The sequence below is a fragment of the Carettochelys insculpta genome, chromosome 8, assembly GCF_033958435.1.
Source record: "Carettochelys insculpta isolate YL-2023 chromosome 8, ASM3395843v1, whole genome shotgun sequence".
In the NCBI taxonomy this organism is placed as follows: Eukaryota; Metazoa; Chordata; order Testudines; family Carettochelyidae; genus Carettochelys; species Carettochelys insculpta.
The window spans coordinates 71,791,914-71,810,581 of record NC_134144.1 but is presented as its reverse complement, the minus strand read 5'-3'; the positions used below and the strand labels follow the sequence as shown (position 1 = coordinate 71,810,581).

Genomic DNA, 18,668 nt, shown 5'->3' with positions numbered 1-18,668 from the left:
TGCAAGGATGGAGATGCGTAACTCAGCAGGATTCTTGTCCTGGCTGTGCATGCCTGCAAGGGATTGCGTGGGTGAGGATGTGTCATGTCACTCTGAGGTTACAAGGAGTGCAACATGCACAGTAACAAGTGCCTGAGGCTCTGTACTCTAATTCCCACCCGCTTATTCATTATTTTCTTACAGAGGTGCACGTGCAATCCCTGCAGGCTTGTATCAAGCACAGAGAAGAATGGGTGAGCTGGAACAGGCAGCACCCACCTCTTTTCTCTGATGGAAGAAAACGCTGGAGTGCTTGAAATCAGCACCCTGACCAACTGAGATGGAGCACGCCCCCTTCACTTGGCTGGAAAGGTCAACAAGCATTCCTGGACCCAGGCGGTGCCAATAAGCCATACCCACATAACACACACCACCTGGAGAAATGGAATTTAAAAGGATCAAACTGGCCACAGAGTAGGACGCGGGTTGTATTTGTAGGACCGGACAAGCTGCCTGAGACACCGAGTGAGCTCCAGGACTCAAGCTGCAGCAGTTGCTAGTCTTTTCCTTCAAACCCCCTCACACACAGACACTCTCCCAGCTTGGTGTGAGGAGTGCAAGAGAGACTGCTTCCAGCCGCTGGCTTGTGCTGGGTCCTGCCATGAGCTAGAGACAAGGGGACACTAAATTGGGCTCTGAAAAGACCCCAAGAGTGAGCTGAGTTCCTTTAGGGGAGACAGGTGCAAGAGACAAAGATACAGTAGCTCATACCCAAGTTGAGGGAGCTGTTTCCACCTTCAGTCACGCCATCTTGCTTATAATTCACCCACTTGCACACAAACAGCAGTCACTTTTCACCTCAACATTAGTTCACTGCTGCTCCCTGGGTTAGCATGGCTGGTCTGCAGGGCATTGTAGGAGGTAAAGGATTGCTACCTGACAGGTGTCCTGCTCCAACTTGTTCTCTTCCAAAGCAGTTCCCACGTGCTGTTTCTATTCAGCCAGCTCTACTGAATCACACTATTCAAATCAGATCCTTTTCCCCAAAGGCACAAAACAAGGCCATCATTTCAAAAGCTGCATCAGGCAACAAGGTGGTAAGACTCCACTTACTTGACCGCAAGTCTTGCGGGGGGAAAGACATGTCTGTGTCTGACCAGCAGTTTGCTCAGGGGGTCTTGGCCCATGACTAGTGCTCCAGCCATACAAATAATAAAACGCTTGCCATCCAAAGTTCTTGTTGCCCTTTTTAAACATTAAAATATTAACCCTTGCACGGCCTTCTTGGGACACGAATTAGAGAAACCTGGAACTGAGGAAGAATTTACCTGAGTGCAACCCCTAGCTCTTTCCACTATAATCTCTCAGATGAGTCCTAAGAAGAGTCATAGTTATAAAGGACTTTGAGATCCCTGGATGAAATAAAGCTCAGTGCCATGTTCCCTGTAAGCTGTGCACTTGTGCCACCATGCAGGGGAGATTCAAATGCTGCCAAGCTTATTAGCAGAGTGCCCCCAGTTAGGTTATTTCTACTGATGGTGCATTCACACATGCCTCAGTGCACATAAATATTCCAAACATGGATGGAAAAGATGAAAGGAAAATGTTAGCTTTGTGGTGGTCACTTAGCCAAGTTCCTACAGGCTTTAAGGAGACATCTTCCGCTGTTGATGCAAAGAATACAGGATTAGCTACTTAGCATGTGAACAGGACTCCACAATGATTGCAAGTGACGATAATAAAACAGTCAGGAGCCCTGACTTCCAAACCTCTTTTTGCAGCAAGTGGCTGTTTTCATCTACAAAGCTTCTCAGCATTATAAATCTATTTTTAAAAAGAAATATACAGTAAACTCTTTCATATCTGGCCTTCTATCATCCAGACCTCTCAAATAACTGGTATTTTAACCATAAGTAAATTTTAGTTACATTTTTCCATAAGTACAGTATAGTGAAAGTAAATAAAAATAAATTTACTTTAGTCTCCCTTGCCCATTCAGTTTGGGCCTCTCTGGTGAGACTACAGATAATAGGTTTGTTGCAGATGTCTGCATGAAACCAAGAGCACACCAGATTGGAAGCAGGTATCAGGAAGGCCAGGAACTGGACTGTCAAGTACCTTAAAGTGGGCACTGCTGTTCTATCAAAGAAGAGACACAGTCATTTGTTTCAAGTAAACCAAAAGTCAAAGCTGTTTCTGCACTTCATTACTCTTTCACTCCTCCATAACCCCAGCACATAAAATATGCTATCTTCAAAGCATCAGGTTTACAAGAGATTGAATTCCCTTCTCTCAGGAAGTCACACTACAATGCAGTGTGATCAGTACAATCTCCACAAGACATTCAGTAAGCAAACAAATACTTCTTCCCTCTTATTAATATTAGGCATTAGATCAAGCTGGATTTTATCAGAAACTCTTCGCTGATTCTCTTACCTCCATTCCCGATGTTATTTATGAAATTATAGAAGACTGCAGCATAATTTCCTACACTAACATATCAATGATGCCATCTCTCATAACTGTATCACAAATCTCATGACATGTTCCACTTAAGAATTGCAGCTTTCATTTGAAACAAGAAGTACTTTTCTAGCCTTCAGATTTTAAAGAAAAGATTGAAAATGTAACCTAGAGACATTAATGGCTCAAAATCTGGAAGAAGGGAAACCCCACAATCCCAGCATTTAGTATCTCATGACTGGGAGGTGGATCTGGCATGATTTCTGAACAGTCCAACTACTTATGACTGGATGCATGCAAAGCTTAGGGGACAATTCCTTACTTTATAGGCAAGCTCCGCAACCATCCCACCTTGGGCTATGATTTAATCAGGTCTCTTAGTCAGAGCAGGTTGGAGTTGGGTAAGTAGCTGGGTAGACAGGAAAAATCCATGTATTTAAGGGAGTGAATGGCATTTTCATCTTGGAGTCCAGCATCAGGTATTGTAGCTGGGGAGCTTGGACTAGTTCACTGTATGAGATGGAACCACAAGTGGTCCTTAGAAATCCCATGGCAGTTTCTTCTGCAGCAGGGACACTAGGACCATGTAAGCTCCCTGGGGCAGGACCATCTTTTGCCAAGTGTTTGTATTGAATCTAGCACAGTGTGGTCCTGGGCCATGACCAAGGCTTATAGGCTCTACAGTAATACAAATAATATGGCAAGGCCATATCTTAATGAAAGTAGATACTTTGTGCCTGCTCTAGCTTCACCAAAAATGGTATTTTCCCTTCTTGTTTATAACCCTGTTCTACAACGTTTCTGGCTACAGTTAAACCACTACCATATTCAACCCCAGCATGGGTCTTGTGACTCCTATACAGCAGGGGTTCTCTACCTACTGCCCATTGCAGGTCACATCCCACACTACTGGTACAGCCCTCCAGAAGTCACATGTGCTGCACCTGCATGCTGATTGGATCAGGAGTTGAGAACTACTGTTGTGTTGTACTGTAATATAATCCAGGATCCCTGCTGGATGCTGCTGCATCCACAGATCATCTTCAATATACTGCATCAGTCACCTTACAGAGCAGATCACCCACGCTGCTTATTGATGACAGGACAAAAGCCATTGGCCTACAGGGCTTTCCAGCACTTTCAGGTAACAAAATGACTGAATTACTTATGTAAGAAAGTTGACTTTAATTTGCAGTTATACAAAAAAGATGGCTCTGCTTGGAGCTTTCTAGAAATCCAGCCATGCTGCACTACAATTATCACTAGCCACAATTTTGTGCATAGTCTCCCATAAGCTGGCCAGCTTCCAGACCAGTAAGTGGCTTCTCTAGTTCTGTTTCCTATATGCCTGATAATCTTCACAGATTCCTTGGAGATATCCTACTCTCAACACAGAGAAACTTCAAGGCAATCCAATACAACGCATGACAGTAGGTCCATCTGAAGTGGAACGTGATAGCAACAGAAGCACTCTGGCAGAGTGGATATGGCATGCTTAAAAAGAGGGGAATTAGACTACTAGTTGGAAAAGGAACTATCTTGTTGGACAGACAGCACCAGCACGAACCAGGGTGAGTAGACATGGAAATGGCTGATGCAAGCTGTCTGGCAGAAGTGAGCCTTCTTAAATTATGGATTGCTTTTAGTCCCTCCATCCCTAACACCAATGACAAACTCCAGCACCAGTCTCAATGATTATGAAAATAAAATCAGGCATATGTGAAATACAGTAAGTAGCAAAATTCAGCATACATCAGATTTTGCTTCAGGTCCTCCCTGCAAGCACCCAGAGAAGACAAGATTGTTCCTCCCAATCAAATTATTTTGCTGCTATATCTCAGTGGATAGCTGGAAGGTGGTTAAGATGAAATAAAATCCAGCTGGAGAACTGTCACCATGCATTTCCTGGTTCATCTAAGATCAAGGTGACGTCTCTGCTCATGCTTTCTACAACATGGGCTCTGTGTACTGGTCACCATATACCACCTCCTTTCCTTCTGCAAGTGGAAGTTTGAAGTTGAGGTCTACTGTCCAATTTATCCCCCACTGGAGACAGCAGTTCACTTCTTCTCAGTGAGGAGACTTAACACTCCTAGCTGTCTGATGCAGGCATCCAGCTGTCTGTCAGTTTCATTATCCCTCAAAGACTTCACATTAGCTTGCTCAGCACATTCCTTCTGCAAACGAACCAGCTCCTGGTCAGCTGTGGAGATGAAAGGCAGTCATTAGGGCCTTCCTTGTTCAGACAAACTGGTAGGGGTAATTCTCACAGTAATTAATGTTCAGTGAGGCAATAGGGAAAGAGTGCAAAGAGCTGGAAATCATCGCAGCTTGGGTACCCTTTCTGGCAGGTGGCAGAAGGGCAACTGCCACAGCCACTCAAGGAATGGCAAGATTCCCTCCCCCAGCTCTCACACATCCCAGTACTACTGAGATTACAAATTAGTAGCTCATGAAGGCACCTGAATGATGTCAGAGGAGCTGCACACAAATGATAGCTGCTTTGATAGCAAGTTTCTCCCGAAATGAACGAGCCCTACATTTATAAGATTGGTTTGGTATGAACAAGCCAGGGATTGTCTGATCTTTGGATTTTGCTCTGATGGCCATAAAACAGCCTGTTCTGCCTTCTAAACTGAAAAATTATTAGTAGCTTGGGGTACTTGACATGCCAGGTGCATATCCAAGGTGCCCCAGGACACCAATGGGTCTCTGGGGCAAACCACAGACAGTGATTTGAACAAATGAAAATTCAATGTAATTGTGGTCAGAAATTTGGGCAAGTGCCTAACTAACATTTTTCCACAAAGGCAAAGTGGTAAAAAGCGATTGGCCATAAAGGCCTGCAATTCCAAGTCAGTTGTGGCTGACTTGCCCACTACAAAGCAAGACTTCCCAGGAGAAGAGGTACAGAAAACCAAGCCCTATCTGCTCAAAAGAAACAGAGTCAGCTGACCCATGATCAGTTGTCCCCTAACTGGCTGGGTCAAAAATTCCCAGGCTTTCAGAAAATTGTTTTGCAGGAGACAGACCTTGACTTTTGGAGAAGACACCATCATGGCCAGATTGTGACCTACTGCTTTGTATGTCAGACTCAGTCAACCTTACACACAGCACGTCTATGGCTTTGAGAAAGAAGTGACAACGTTGTAGACTGCTGTCAAGTCTAATGCCCTATGGCAGAGCCTTTCTGAGCTTTCTAGTCTGCACTTGGCTAAGTACACCACCTCAAGGAAAGTCTAAAACCATTTGATTGTTGTTATTCCCAAGTTCATTGAGATTTTTTCGAGGAATCACCCTCAGTCAGTCTCCTATCAGAAAAGGATCCATGCAGGATTCTTCTATAGAGGCACCTCAGATCTTTGGGGAAGTTTTGATGCATTGTTGTGCATCTCTATTATCAGTCACAGAAGTGAAGATGATAAGGGGATACTTCAAGTTAAAAAGATCATGCTTCTAAATATTCCTTTAGATGTTGTCACCAGCAGCCTCAAAGTCCATTTTGGGGGGGTCTTTCAGGCAGCAACAAGGAAGAGAAGTTACTTTTTGATGAAAAAGCTATTGCAAAAATCAAGAGAAATTGACAGAGGGACTCAGACAGCGGCACCCTTGAACCTACTTTTAATTCATTTTTGAAAGTGACTAGATTTCAAGATGACAACATCCCTTTCAGAAATATCTAAAGTTCAAGGAGGCATATATGCTTTCATTTACCCAAGAAAAGGTCAAAGTCAGTTACCTGCATGGCTTTCTGCCTGTGCCTCGGAAAGGGCTTTTTGGATGGTTTCCAGTACCTTGGTCAGATGAACTTTCTCGCTTTTAAGCATACGCTCTTTCTGATGAAGGGAGGCTATCACGGTTTCTGATTCAGCTATGAATTGTTCCAACTGTGTTGCATCAGACTGCTCACTACAAAGGCAACCAGAAACAGAATTAACTGAAGGTGACCCTGTCTCATTCAGGCATACACAAATCCTTGAAGGGATACAGGTACACAGGAATTCATTCTCGCCCATTATCCTGTCTCCAGCAACAACTGGCCAGTCCTGATTCAGCAGACCCTCTAGATGACATGGGATAAATATGCCCCATGTGTAGGTTTCATCCTGAGCTCTCATAAGTAAAGATTAGATCAAGCCCTTGAAGCACATAGCCCAATGTCTCTTCCAGAAGATTTGGTATGGATGATTAAAACAACTGTGGATATCCTTGATATCCATGTAAGTCTTCAGCCTGTCTTTAGTGGAGCAGCTGCTCCCCCAGTCGGCCATTTGCAATACTGCAATCTAAACTTCATACCACAACAGCAGCAAGGGTTAGTTTAACAGCTCTTACAAGAGATCCATTCATGTTTTCTCCACTCTATTGTGCGAATGCAATGTTTTCACATTACCAACAACATGTAGCTCTTACACAGCACTTCCCACTTCAACACTCTTTACAAACATTAATTAACTTAAGTCTGAAATCCTCCATGCAGCCACAGAGCCAGAAGGTCTCTCACCCTTTCCATGAGGAGCCTACTCAAGTCAAAAGGAGATCTCAAAAAAAAGTTATTTCCATCACAGTAGCATCCTTGGAGTCTCAGTCAGGACTCAGGGCCCCATCATGCTGGGGACTGTCCAAACAAAAAGGAAAATGACAGTTTCTGACTTGAAAAGCTTCTCAATTAATGATGAGGTGCAACAGATGGATGATACTAGTGGAGTAGCTATGTCTGCTCAGCTATGAAAACAATAAGGCAGTCTGGTAGCACTTTAAAGACTAGAATATAAACTTACATGGCTCTCTCTCTGTTACTGCTCAGCTATGTTTTGTGTTATGTTTATACAGCCCTTGCACAATGGGGTCCTAAGTCCATGGCTGGGGCTCTGAGGTGTCACAGCAACATGCTTAATATGTGAAGATACACATCTCATAGAACTAGAAGGGACCTTGGGAGATTGTTGAGCCCAGCCCCCTTCCCTCTGGCAGGACTAAGCACCCCTGTGCTTTTTGATTTGCCCCAGATCCCTAAATGGCCCCCTCAAAGATTGAACTTGCAAACCTGGGTTTAGCAGGCCAATGCTCAAACCACTGACCTATCCCTCCCGCTTTATGTCCATAGAGCCCCGTGTGGATACATCATTATATGCGCATCTGGTCCAGGGCTATAGAAGGGATATCCTCAGATTTGCAGGGCTCTAAACATTCAAACGAGCTGCATACACAGATTGCCACTTCTTGGTGTTATCTGCTGGCACCATTCTAAAGACTGTCTCCAAGAGAGAACTGACGAACAATAAGAAAGTGACTGTAAGAATTTCTGAGAGGTATACCAGAGACAGCATGAGAGAAAGTGCTGGTAGGAGACTGACAATGAGCTCGTTCTAGGAATGGGTGTTGAGGTAAGCAGGACTTGGCAGGTCTTACTCACCTGGAGGGAAATTACATGGTTTAGAGGCAACTTTTTAAATGGATCATCTCAAACAACTATGTTTTTCTGAAGCACACAAGGCTGGCCATCACCCTTGTGAGTCAGATGTAGCATAGCTGACGTAGCGAGGGAAAAATCAGAGTACTTCCACACTTGAAGCAGAAGGACTGTCCAGGAGTTAGGGTGCCAGCCTGGGACTTAGAAGTCCCATGTTCAATCCCTGCTCCACCAGAATTCACTGTGTCTCAATTTCCTCCCCCTGCCCCCATTTATAAAGTAAGGATAACAGGCTGCTGCTTTCCTCCCCCACCAGGCAGAGCCTGTGGGCTAGATCCAGCTCTGACTTACAAGATGAGGCTCAGGGCTCTGCAATCCCCACCAGCCATGGGCTGGATGCTGGGGAGGGAAGCTCAGGGGCTGAATCCAAACAAGCAAAGATCTGAATCCCCACACGTGGCCTACAAGGATAGTCAAGATCAGGACCAGACCTGCTCACTGGACACACAACAAAAAGGCAGTCCCAGCCCCTAAGGGCATACAGGGGGTCCTTATTATAAGTTGCTTCACTATAAGTCATTTTGCATATAAGTCGTTAATTCATTCAGGAAAGCAGATTCATTGTAAGTAGCACTGACATCATTTAGGGGCTGAAGGACCAAAACCAGGAACATAAAGGAGCTTTGTTGTGGCTGGGCAGCAGGCCGTGGAAGTGAGCCTTGAAGTCATGAGGGACTGGTGGGGAGCTGCGGGGAGCTGGCAGGTAGCCAGGGGAGCGGCAGGTAACTGGGGGAGCGGCAGAGAGCTGCAGGGTGGGGGGAAGGCAGGGAGCCAGCAAGCTGTGGGGAGCTGGCTTATCTTTTTCTATGTATTTATTTAATTGTATTATTTAGCTATTTATTTATTAATTTCTATTTCACTTCACTTTATTATCTTTTGTGGATTATAGGTACATTATATGTACCACACATGTGAACTGTATGTGTTAGGAACAGATCTCAAGCTAGTTACATTATTCTTTATGGATATTAATTCCCCTTTGTAAGAGTCATTTCACTATAAGTTGCATTATTTAGAAACGTAACCTGGACTTATAACGAGGACACCCTGTACAAGTGCAAACATTAATTCAAGTTTTCATGTGAATAGCATCAAGCTGGACATTTGGATTTTTTGTAGAGCCAGAATGTGTTAAAATCACAGAATGCCACATACCAAACCAGGAATGTGTCTCACCAGTGTGACCATCTGAATGTGCAATTTTACCCTAAAATGTGACTGCAAAAACGGTGCTGTGGGGCTCCGTGTTTATTGTCGGTCTCAGACAGCAAAGCAAACACATTCTGTTTACAAGTTGAAGGATTTTTTTTTCCTGTCAGCTCAACATACTCAGCCTGGGCTCTGACAGTCATCCTTGGGTGGCTATCGGGGAGAGGACATTGGGCTCCTTCCACCTCAAACATCCATGACTGGTAAAAGTGCTCTTTGCACCTGAGCAACCCCAATGGATGCAATTAAGTGCAGCTTTGTATACAATTCTGATGATGAATAACATGGAAGAATCCAGCTCCCCTTCTAACTGTGCTGACTTGCCAAAATTAAGATATATTTTTTGTCACTCCTCTGAGCAAAATGCTTCTGTAAATAAGCAAGGAGGAGATTTGAGCAACTGGAACATGCCATTTGAATAGTTACTTTACAGAAGATGCCCGGCTACAGACCCTCCAGGTTAGCTTTGACTCCTGATTGAACAGGATAGCTAAGAAATATTAACCAAATAGGCTGACTCATCAACTGAAGGAAGCTTGCCCGGCACAGCTGGGCAGACACGATGGGAAGGTGGCCCTAACCCACCTCACAAACCATAGGGATATAAATTAGCCCTCTGCTGATGTCAGCAAGATTTTGAGCAGGCTCTAAGTTATGCAATCTCTTAGCAACCACTATACAGACAGAGAAATCTGTGCTCCAGCCTCACCTCTCCCACTCCCTGCCATGCCCTCAGCCCACATCCCTGCTCCTGGACATGCCTCCTTCACCTGTTTGGGGGAAGGAAGGAGAGCAACAGAAGAAGGTTGTGTACAGTCAACTGCCACCTGCTTTATGCCACTAGAAGATTCCCTTATACTGAGGAAATCCTTGACTGGCCCTTTAGGACAGCTTTCCTGCCCCTTTCCAAGCAGGACAAAGCTAACACAACACCAATCAAAGGCAGCACCTTCTAAAAGCAAAACAGGAAGCAAAAATGTTGCCTCCAAAATGTGCTGGCCAAGTCCCCTTATTTGAAATGGCAAATCAACTCAGCAGGCAGACTCCCTCTGCATTTGAGGGACAAGCTTGGGGTGTGTTCTCCTAATCCTAGATGAAAGCTTGTCACCCTTGCTGCAATTGGTATAACACATTGGTGCTCTACCTCAGACATTTCTAACATGCCTATCACTGCAGTATTTTGAAGCACGAACCTACAAAGAATCACTGAAGTCTAAGTGAAACTGACTTGCCACACAACATGTGTTAAAACTGTTAAAGAATGGAAGGTTTGTATGGGACATTCAAAGACGACAGAAGCCTCCCAAGTCTAATTTAGTAGCTATTAGCTCATGTGAACCCACATGGGCTTTCTTTGTCTATCCTGTGGGCTGTGAAAGAAACACGCTAGCCAAAGGAATCAAACCTCTCAGCAGTCCCCTAGTCTGGATAAAGGGCCAGGTGGTCTTTAAAGCAGGACAAGCAACAGGTCCCACAGAATCCACCTGGCAATGCTACCTCACTACCCAAACAGAGAGCACATCGCAAACCTGCAGCTTCAACCCCATCCTACAAGCAAATCATTTGGGCACATTAAGGGAAGTCCTTGGGTTTCTGGAAATTCACTACTTGCCCACCCTGCTGATTATTTGCTATTATTCCCAGGTGGAAGAGAAACTAACTCCTCAAAGGCTACTATTTGATTTCATATAATGAACAATCTTAAGTGTACAGGGTACATAGTCTCAGTGTCAATATATGCAGTTCTGATGTAGTGCATGTGCCTGTTTCATCGGTTTCTTTGAAGAGCCCATGGTAATGCCCTGCTACTTACCCCAAGACTGCAAATCAGAAATATATTGCAAGCCATATGTTTGTCGTCAAACAACCTCTGCTCTACCTGGTATCTTGAGCAATATCCTTTTTTAATCTTTTTAGCTCAGATGCAACAGCTTCAAGTTGTTCTCGAGTCTTGAATTCCTCTTCCAGCAGTGGATGCAAATTCACAATCTCTGCTGCTAATGACAGACAGTTGTCTCTTTCTGTGACACTACAAAATAAGAGCACAAAATCATTACCTCTCTTCCCAGTCACAAGTCTAGTGACTACAACTTGTGTTATATTGCAAAACTGCTTCATATAAGATACCAGCACCAAAATTTAACTATTGCATTATCTGTAAAAAGCCCTTTCACGTCCATTTACAGAACATTTCCTGCCAACAAAAGGCCTTCTGATATGGCCCTGACATTAAACCCACACCCACAGCTTTCAGACTGAAGAGTGAAGTCTTCAGCTACTATTAAAATGTAGTTATGATCAAAACAAAGTGAAACACAATACTAATTAATTAATAATATAGAAAGACTTGTCAGGAGACTTACTATTGTGCTATTTCGGTCTCAAGTCTCATGAGCTCATCTTTCTCTGTGCTCACTCTCACTTCGCTCTCATGTACTTTACCAACCAAAAATGACAGTAACATCTAGAAAGGGAAAACAGGGAAAGAATTCAAGCAAATACAAAACAAGCCAAAGTTGATAGGTGGAGTATGAAAGCTCAGGTCCATTCAGTGTCCCTGGTTCACTTTCACCCACGGCCCTGGCAACCTGCAGCTCCTGGTATTGTAGGTTTATACATTTTGAAAGACTTGCATCTTGCTAAGTCAAGACAATAAAAACTGGTCTATGTGGAACACTTACAGGGGGGCAAAGCAGAGGGACATAACCCTGATGTGAATCTCAAGTCATGAAAAATCTCTGGTTTTGCCTTGAAATCTCTAGCTTTTACTTTTCCAAACTCTGCTAATGAAAGAGAACTACAACAAGTCCTGTGGCACCTTATAGGCTAATAGATATTTTAGAGCATAAGCTTTCATGGGCAAAGACCCACTTCATCAGATGCATGAGTGGAGGGGGAAGTTTCCAGAGGGGTATTTAAAGGGTGGAATCCCAGTAAAAGGTGGGGCCAGAGCTGAAAAGGTCTGTTCAGCAAGGTGGAAATGGCTCATCATCAGTAGTATGTATCAAAAGAAGAAAAAAAGTCAGATCAGATGGGGGATATGACCCATTGTCAGAGTCTAGACAAAACATTACCAGTGGATAACAGTTGCCTACTCAACAGACACCACAGTGAGCTGGGAAGATACATTTTGAAAACAGAGCTAACACTACAAGTTGGGGTGGGTTATCAGCAGCAGGGACTGAGCCTTCAAACTTTGTTTCTGAAAGCCTCTAGCGTCTGAAATAGAAGACCCAGCTCTGTTAGCCAACGCTATAGCAGGCTCATCAACCTCTACATGTGATCTAGCCCACCGGCCAAAGGTGACAGAGCACCGCACTGAATGGGTGTGGTTGGTTGCATCCTTATTAGTTCTGTGATATTTTATTTCAGTTAAATGTTTATGACAACATTAACTGCGATTAGGCCAGGAGAAACCTATCTAGAGGAGTTAGCACAGGCCTAAGAGCAAGGAGTCATGAGACCACTAAGCAAACCCAGGTCACACCAATATAGACATGCAGAATGCCAACAGCAAGATGCTGTGACACTAGCTTTTGCACATACCCATCAGTATGATGCTATTTCAACAGTCAAGAGGCTATTTAAAGAGAGAGTTTTAATGAAAGCCACTCACACAGACTATAGTGAGATACATTCCCCCATGCAGAGAAGCTTACCTCTAGGTCGCCATTGCTTAGGTCAGAAAGCAAATCATCTTCATCCATCATTAGGAAGGAATGTATCTGTTCCATCTTTGACACTGTATTAAGAGATTCATTCAGTCCTGAGCAGAAGGAGCCTCTAATAACATTTCAGTGACCTTAATGGAAGGTAAGTTGGGTTGACTTCCCTGGCTTCACGAAAGCACAAATCGCTGGGTCTTGACAAACCATCCCTGACAGAAATGACTTATCCCTGCAGCTCAAAGAACACATTTTTTTTGTTTTGTTTTTGAGATTGACCAGACTGCACTAAGTGTGATAAGGAAAATAATTCCAATGGAAGAATACAGCAAGTACATCTTTACCAACAAGGATCCTACTTAGCCATGTCCTCAATGCACTCTGCATGTTTTCCAGGAGTAAAGTTTAAGTACGCTCAGCAAAGTGCACCATGTTCATTCACTGGGGGCACAGCCTCTTTTCTCAGTCAGTGTTCTATGGGCTAGTCTGTACTGGGGAAATAAGTCAATTTCAGATACAAAATTCTAGCTAGAGCTACTGCACAGCTAGAATCGACTTATTGAAAATCAACTTACCTGAGTGTCCTAAGGAAGGTCCCAGAGAGTGTTTCCTCTGTCAACCTCCCTTTCTCCACACAATAGCATGGAGTACAGGGGTCGACTGCCAGACCCAGAGAGATTGATTTTGTGCGTCTTTACCAGACTGGGGCTCCCCTCCATAGCATCTAGCACACCGTGCGGTTGGGGGGTGTAGAGCCCTGAGCCTCACAGGCCTGATCAGGCAAGCTGGGGCCAGATCCAGACCATGGGCTTTGCTGGGAGTAAGGGTGGCGGAGGTGCTGCTGCCACTTACTGATGCTCCCCCACCTGGGGGAAGGGAGGATAATTAGCAGTGGCCTCAGCAGTGCTGCCTGGAGACTCTCTCCTGCTGCTCTCAGTCAGAGCAGCGGAAGGTGGTGCCTGTGACCAGAAGCACAAAACCCAGCCATCGTGTCCCTTGACCAATTCTGAGTCCACACCTCACCCCAACTTCCCTTTCCCAAACTGGTCCTGCCCCTTCCCTCCCAGATACCTCACCCCAACCCTGATCCCTTCATTCTCACCCAGACCCTACACCCCAGCCCTCTCCAATACCCACCTCCCATAGCCTGCCCCTGCACCCTATTCCTGCCCAGATCACCTGTCCCCAGCCAGCTCCTGCATCCTTCCTCCAGCCCAAATGCACCAACTTCCAGCCTGTTCCTGTACGCTCCCCTCCCTCCCTCCCAGACCCTATAGCCCTGGGCCCCCTACAGTTGGGGACCATATCAGTGAGGGCTTTTTTTTAATTTTCACTTGTGGGGCCTCTGAATTGTCTGAGGATCAGAAGCCTGTGATCTGAAAAACGTTCACCACCCCAGAGTAAAGCATTGCCACTGATTTCAAACGGAGCAAGGCCTTTGTTGAGAATCTTTGTACAAAATACGCCATCATCCCTCCTTTAGAAACCTACTTTCAAAGCTTTCCTAGGTCATCGGTAAGTCAAGCAAGCCAGGCCCAGCTCGATCTCTAGTGGATGACGACAAAATCCCTTCCAAACCTGACAGCCAACCAACTCCTGTTTCTATGTGCTGCTGCTGGGCCAGGCCATGGGAAGAACTGCAGAGAAGGGCAGGCCAGAGGGATACTAGAAAGAGAAGTGGCAGAAGTTGTGAAACATACAGAACTGGTATCACCTCACCAGCTGTAACCCTCTTCCTCCAACAGCCCCAAAGCTTCTCTTACCTCCACCACCCCACAAATCCAGCTTCCCTTAGTTATCTTCTGGCTACAGCTCCCCCCATCTAGCTCCTCAGAACTCATCCAATCTTCAGACCTCTGCCCGCCTCCACTGCAGCCCCTCCACCCCAATCACCATTTTTGGCTCCTTTGCCATAGCTCTCCCATCTTCACACGTTCCTGAGCCCTCCCACCTTCTCCCCCCAGCACCAACCCCCCCCCACAGTCCTCCCCACCTTCTCCCCCCAGCACCACCCCCCCCACACAGTCCTCCCCACCTTCTCCCCCCAGCACCCCCCCCCACAGTCCTCCCCACCTTCTCCCCCCAGCACCACCCCCCCCCACACAGTCCTCCCCACCTTCTCCCCCCAGCACCACCCCCCCACACAGTCCTCCCCACCTTCTCCCCCCAGCACCACCCCCCCACACAGTCTTCCCCACCTTCTCCCCCCAGCACCACCCCCACACACACAGTCCTCCCCACCTTCTCCCGCCAGCACCACCCCCCCCACACACAGTCCTCCCCACCTTCTCCCCCCAGCACCACCCCCCCCACACACAGTCCTCCCCACCTTCTCCCCCCAGCACCACCCCCCCACACACAGTCCTCCCCACCTTCTCCCGCCAGCACCCCCCCCCACACACAGTCCTCCCCACCTTCTCCCGCCAGCACCACCCCCCCCACACACAGTCCTCCCCACCTTCTCCCGCCAGCACCACCCCCCACACACACAGTCCTCCCCACCTTCTCCCACCAGCACCACCCCCCCCACACACAGTCCTCCCCACCTTCTCCCGCCAGCACCACCCCCCCCACACACAGTCCTCCCCACCTTCTCCCGCCAGCACCACCCCCCCCACAGTCCTCCCCACCTTCTCCCGCCAGCACCACCCCCCCCCACACAGTCCTCCCCACCTTCTCCCCCCAGCACCCCCCCCACAGTCCTCCCCACCTTCTCCCGCCAGCACCGCCCCCACACAGTCCTCCCCACCTTCTCCCCCCAACACCACCCCCCCACACACAGTCCTCCCCACCTTCTCCCCCCAGCACCACCCCCCCCACACACAGTCCTCCCCACCTTCTCCCCCCAGCACCACCCCCCCACACACAGTCCTCCCCACCTTCTCCCCCCAGCACCACCCCCCCCCACACAGTCCTCCCCACCTTCTCCCCCCAGCACCAACCCCCCCCACACAGTCCTCCCCACCTTCTCCCCCCAGCACCAACCCCCCCCACACACAGTCCTCCCCACCTTCTCCCCCCAGCACCACCCCCCCACAGTCCTCCCCACCTTCTCCCCCCAGCACCCCCCCACAGTCCTCCCCACCTTCTCCCCCCAGCACCCCCCCCACAGTCCTCCCCACCTTCTCCCCCCAGCACGCCCCCCCACAGTCCTCCCCACCTTCTCCACCCAGCACCCCCCCCACAGTCCTCCCCACCTTGTCCCGCCAGCACCCCCCCCACACAGTCCTCCCCACCTTCTCCCCCCAGCACCAACCCCCCCCACACAGTCCTCCCCACCTTCTCCCCCCAGCACCAACCCCCCCCACACACAGTCCTCCCCACCTTCTCCCCCCAGCACCAACCCCCCCCCACAGTCCTCCCCACCTTCTCCCCCCAGCACCAACCCCCCCCACAGTCCTCCCCACCTTCTCCCCCCAGCACCACCCCCCCACAGTCCTCCCCACCTTCTCCCCCCAGCACCACCCCCCCACACAGTCCTCCCCACCTTCTCCCCCCAGCACCACCCCCCCCCCACACAGTCCTCCCCACCTTCTCCCGCCAGCACCACCCCCCCCCACACAGTCCTCCCCACCTTCTCCCCCCAGCACCACCCCCCCCACACACAGTCCTCCCCACCTTCTCCCCCCAGCACCAGCCCCCCACAGTCCTCCCCACCTTCTCCCCCCAGCACCACCCCCCCCACACAGTCCTCCCCACCTTCTCCCCCCAGCACCCTACCTGCCACCCGCCTCCATCTTCTCCCCCCAAGGTGCCTCCCCCGCCCAGTGCCGCTTACTGACCGCTGCCCCCTCCCGGCGGGCACACGCTGCACCACTGTCAGTCACCCCGCGCAAACATTCGCACGGGCTAATCCGAATATTAACCCGCCGCCTCACCCAGGGACACTTCCGCCGCGCGCGCGCCTCCTCCGCTATTTCGAACCCCGCCGCCCGCCGTGACGTCATCGACCCGCGACGTCACCTCAAGCATGGAGACTGGGGGAGCCAGCCGCGCTCAAGTTCTTGCTGCCGAAGGCGTTGGTTCCGGGGGCGCGCCCGCCCCCTGCTGGGCGGCGGCTCACCTGCAGAGGAACGGCGAGCAGCCGCCTGCGAAGGGGGGGCTCTTTGAAGCGCCAGCTCCCGGAGCCCTGGGATGCTGAGCTCGCGCATCAGGCAGTGCCTAGCCCTGGGGATTGCCGGCAGGAGCCTGAAAGTCCTACAGGTGCAAGGTACTGCAGCTGGGAGGCCGCCGTACAGAGCACAGGCCAGACTGGTTCAGCCCAATGGGCTGCCTAGCCTAGGGGCCTGTGTCCCACCCCCGCTGAGTACCTCCAGGGAACCGACTGATCAGAGCAATTAGTGACCCATGCCCTATCATCCTGCCCCAACCTCCAGCAGTCTGCACCTTAAAGGTCATGCAGACTATGATGCAGCCCTAACCCCCTTGGCTCAGAGCCACTGGTGAATGTATCCTCCAGTAACTTTTTTTTTAAACTCTGTGATGCTTTTGGCCTTCACAATAACCCTGGGCAAGGCATTCCACAGATTGACTGTACCTTGCATGACTTACTCTCCTTTGATTTAAACCTGCTGCCTATTCATTTCCTTGGGTAATCCCTGATACTTGTTACATGAAGGAGTAAACAACACATGCCTATTTGTCTTTTTCCCCGTGGTAAGAAAAGGCAATGCTGTCGTCACACCCTATTCACTGTTGTAATCTTTGTAGAGTATGCATTGTGAGGTAGCATTTGAAAACATAACTGGTCACTACTGTCTTGGTACAACGTGTGGCAACATACTTGATGTTATCAGAGTCCACTGCATGGTATTAACACATTGCAGCTGAGGCTGGGAAACAGGGTTGTCAAACTAAGCAATCTATATACTTCGGTCACTTTGACTTTAAGCAATAAACAGAACCCTCAAGTAGAAAGGCAAGATGCAGGACACTCCAAGACAGGTGAGGGAAAGCAGGAACATCTTTCTCCATAGTCCTTTTGTCTCTTAGGCCCAGCTATAAATGTTTTTCAAGAGGTGACAATTGCCTTGCTCTAGTAAAACAGCCAGCCTTGTAGTTAAAACTCGGGACTAGCACTCAGAAGTATCAATTTCCTATTTAGCTACAGACTACCTTGCTGATATTGGACAAGTCACGATCTCAGTGCCTCAGATTGCCCATCTATTAAATGGGGATATGCATGGATAAGACAGTGAGGTTTAAGAGTTACCTTGTTATCAGAGAACCCAAAGAGTTTAAATTGTGACAGGGTTTGTGTTTTTCACTGTGGACAGGAGATATAAAAGGAGGGGAAAAGAGTTCTGATGCAGGTAAATAAAGGTTGTCTGTGATGACACCAGGCCATTACTGGAATAGAATAGAATAATCAGAGATACACATCTCCTACAACTGGAAGGGACCTTGGGAGATCATCTAGTCCAGTCCCCTGCCCTCTTGGCAGGGCCAAGCAACATCCCTGACATCTATTTGCCCCAATCCCTAAATGGCCTCCTCAAGGATTGAGCTCACAACCCTGGGTGTAGCAAGCCATTAATATAAACTTTTTCTACAGCTGTCTTTATGAGAGGGATATGTTCTAGCTCAGCAAAGACTCACAGGCTTGATGCAGGAGTTAATGGAAAGAGGCATCAGACACCCATGGGCACTGAGCCCACAGTTATCGCTGATGATGGTCTGGTCTATAATGAAGTGCAGCACAGTTCATGTTTCTTCAGGTCTTGTTAAAAGCATCTGAATTGCATCCTTCAAACACTTGGGGCACTGCCTCCATCTGGGGCACTGCTCTATAAAGAGACTGTTTCAGCCTCTTGAACTGCAGCCTCAGCAGTTCACAGAAGTCCCCGAAACTAGGTTCACACGGCAACTTTACACTTGGG

At 48.1% G+C, this 18,668-nt stretch overlaps 1 protein-coding gene across 6 annotated transcripts; it reads right to left on the bottom strand.

Annotated features, from left to right (window-relative positions):
* Window positions 1–3,159: 3,159 nt before the first annotated feature.
* Window positions 3,160–16,713, bottom strand: LOC142016917 (uncharacterized). Of its 6 annotated transcripts, XM_075001383.1 has the most exons (8): window positions 16,572–16,671; window positions 14,281–14,454; window positions 13,365–13,655; window positions 12,784–13,280; window positions 11,488–11,588; window positions 11,004–11,153; window positions 6,182–6,351; window positions 3,160–4,645 (listed from the first exon to the last, which is right to left on the bottom strand). In XM_075001383.1, exons 4-8 carry the CDS (start codon window positions 12,856–12,858, stop codon window positions 4,503–4,505), a joined length of 639 nt encoding a protein of 212 aa, XP_074857484.1. In that variant the 5' UTR covers window positions 12,859–13,280; window positions 13,365–13,655; window positions 14,281–14,454; window positions 16,572–16,671; the 3' UTR covers window positions 3,160–4,502. The 6 variants fall into 6 exon arrangements, with proteins under 6 accessions (XP_074857484.1, XP_074857480.1, XP_074857479.1 ...); XM_075001379.1 differs by lacking the exon at window positions 13,365–13,655 and having other exon boundaries at window positions 12,784–12,866; window positions 16,668–16,713; XM_075001378.1 differs by lacking the exon at window positions 13,365–13,655 and having other exon boundaries at window positions 12,784–12,866.
* Window positions 16,714–18,668: the final 1,955 nt, after the last annotated feature.

Coding starts and splice junctions, on each gene's coding strand:
- LOC142016917 (XM_075001379.1), bottom strand. Junction 6,352..11,003: donor GATATTGCTCAAGATACCAG/GTAGAGCAGAGG, acceptor TTGCCTTTGTAG/TGAGCAGTCTGATGCAACAC. Junction 4,646..6,181: donor ACAGGCAGAAAGCCATGCAG/GTAACTGACTTT, acceptor TCATCTCCACAG/CTGACCAGGAGCTGGTTCGT.